The following is a 2,330-nucleotide window of genomic DNA, read 5'->3' on the forward strand; positions in this document are numbered from 1 at the left end:
TGTGCAATTAGTGTGCAAAGCACTTTGAATTCCTTGTTGGAAAGGGACTATGCCACTGCAGGGAGAGGGGGCTGCCAACCAGGACTCCCGGGTTCTATCCCAGGCTTTGCTACTGCCTTAACCTTGGGCACTATAAGCTGTATTGTGAGGGTGAAATGCAATAATGAATGCATGCAAAGCACCCTGCAAAGTCCTTGGTTGAAAGAGACGATGAAAGTATTATCACTAAGTGCAATTAATTTTTGTTAAATAAAAAAAAGGTTATCCTGGTCTCAGATCTATTTTATTCTTTGCATGCAAGGAGGAAGTGACACACATATACATAATTCATCTCCGTCTCTCTGTCTGTTTGCTTGCAGATCATCATAGCGTGGGAAAGACGCAAGCTGCTGGTATCTGACCCCGGGATTTATGCTGCTAATCTGATTACTGTATGATGGAAGTGTCCAGTTGGAAGGAGATGGAGGTGGCACTAGTCAGTTTCGACAACACTGATGAGATAATGGAAGATCCTTGTTATTCAAACGACTTCAGCACTGCTGCCCAATTACAGAAGGGGCACCCCAGCTGTGCCAGCCTCTTGCCCCACTGGAGAATCCTCCTTAATAGCGAGAACACCAACAATGAGACCATCTTCTCCAAGTTCTCTGCTGAGTTCGGCGAGCACCTGATGGGGGAGTGGGAGGGCATGGACGAGGGCGAACAGAGAGTCATCATCAACATTGCTGGGCTGAGGTTCGAGACGCAGCTCAAAACCCTCAATCAGTTCCCGGAGACGCTACTCGGGGACCCGGAGAAGCGGATGCGCTACTTTGACTCCATGAGAAACGAGTATTTCTTTGACAGGAACAGGCCCAGTTTCGATGGGATCCTCTACTACTACCAGTCCGGTGGGAAAATCCGGCGCCCAGCCAATGTCCCCATAGATGTCTTTGCTGATGAAATCACCTTCTATGAGCTGGGCAATGAAGCCATGGACCAGTTCAGGGAAGATGAAGGGTTCATCAAGGACCCCGAGACACTTCTGCCCACGAATCATTTTCACAGGCAGTTCTGGCTGCTGTTTGAGTACCCCGAAAGCTCCAGTGCGGCCAGGGGTGTGGCTTTGGTCTCAGTCTTGGTCATCGTTATTTCCATCATCATCTTCTGCGTGGAGACCTTGCCCGAGTTCAGGGAGGAACGGGAGTTCAAGGCCATCAAGGACACCACTCACAACTTGACCAAAGCCAACTTGGCCCCGAGCACCTTCACGGACCCCTTCTTTGTCATAGAGACAGCCTGCATCATCTGGTTCTCGTTTGAGCTCTTCGTCAGATTCGTGGTCTGCCCCAGCAAGGCCGCGTTCTTCAGGAACATCATGAACATCATCGACATTGTGTCCATCATTCCCTACTTCGTGACCCTCACTACTGAGCTGGTCCAGCAGAGCGAACAAAACGGGCAGCAGAACATGTCCCTGGCCATACTGAGGATCATCCGCCTGGTCCGGGTCTTCCGCATCTTCAAGCTCTCACGACACTCCAAAGGGCTGCAGATCCTGGGGCAGACCCTCAAGGCCAGCATGCGGGAGCTGGGCTTGCTCATCTTCTTCCTCTTCATCGGAGTCATCCTCTTCTCCAGCGCCATCTACTTTGCGGAGGTGGACGAGCCACAGTCTCATTTCTCCAGCATCCCTGATGGGTTCTGGTGGGCCGTGGTCACCATGACAACTGTCGGCTATGGAGACATGTGCCCTACCACGTTAGGTGGGAAGATAGTGGGGACCCTGTGTGCTATTGCGGGGGTGTTAACCATTGCGCTCCCTGTCCCGGTCATCGTCTCCAACTTTAACTATTTCTACCACAGGGAGACGGAGAATGAGGAGAAGCAGATTCTACCCAAGGAAGTGGAGAAAATACTTACAAGCGTGGCCGCGGCCAATGGCAGCATGGAGTCCTTGAACAAAACCAATGGGGGTTGTGACCATGACAAGCCCAGGAAATGATAACAGATCATGGGCTTGAAGGGACTGCCTGGTATCAGAATGGATTTGATAAACGAATTGGGTGTAAACCATCAGCACTCTGTAATTTTTTTTAAAAACACAGTATGCTTTTTTTTTTTGGGGTAGACATTTTGCAATCCTCCGGTTTCCTGTGGCTGTTCAAATAAACATGGTCGTTTTCTTATCTCTCCCCACCGACCTGTTTCATTGTCCGATGCTCGGCATTTTGCTCCTCTGCTTGGAAATTGAAACTTTTTTCCTAACGTGAGCATGTGGTAGATAGTAAAGCTAATACTGATCTCTTTTCATCTGTAGATCTCAAAGCGCTTCTCCAATGAGCTCAGCT

The 2,330-nt window shown here is 49.7% G+C and overlaps 1 protein-coding gene across 1 annotated transcript; it reads left to right on the forward strand.

Moving 5' to 3' along the window:
• The first annotated feature begins 433 nt into the window (after positions 1-433).
• KCNA10 (potassium voltage-gated channel subfamily A member 10) lies at positions 434-1,984 on the forward strand. The gene has a single exon (XM_024212213.2). The coding sequence runs from the start codon at positions 434-436 to the stop codon at positions 1,982-1,984; it is 1,551 nt and encodes a 516-aa protein (XP_024067981.1).
• Positions 1,985-2,330: the final 346 nt, after the last annotated feature.

The sequence above is a fragment of the Terrapene carolina genome, unplaced genomic scaffold (genome assembly GCF_002925995.2).
Source record: "Terrapene carolina triunguis isolate 2854851 unplaced genomic scaffold, T_m_triunguis-2.0 Scaffold552, whole genome shotgun sequence".
NCBI lineage: Eukaryota > Metazoa > Chordata > Testudines > Emydidae > Terrapene > Terrapene triunguis.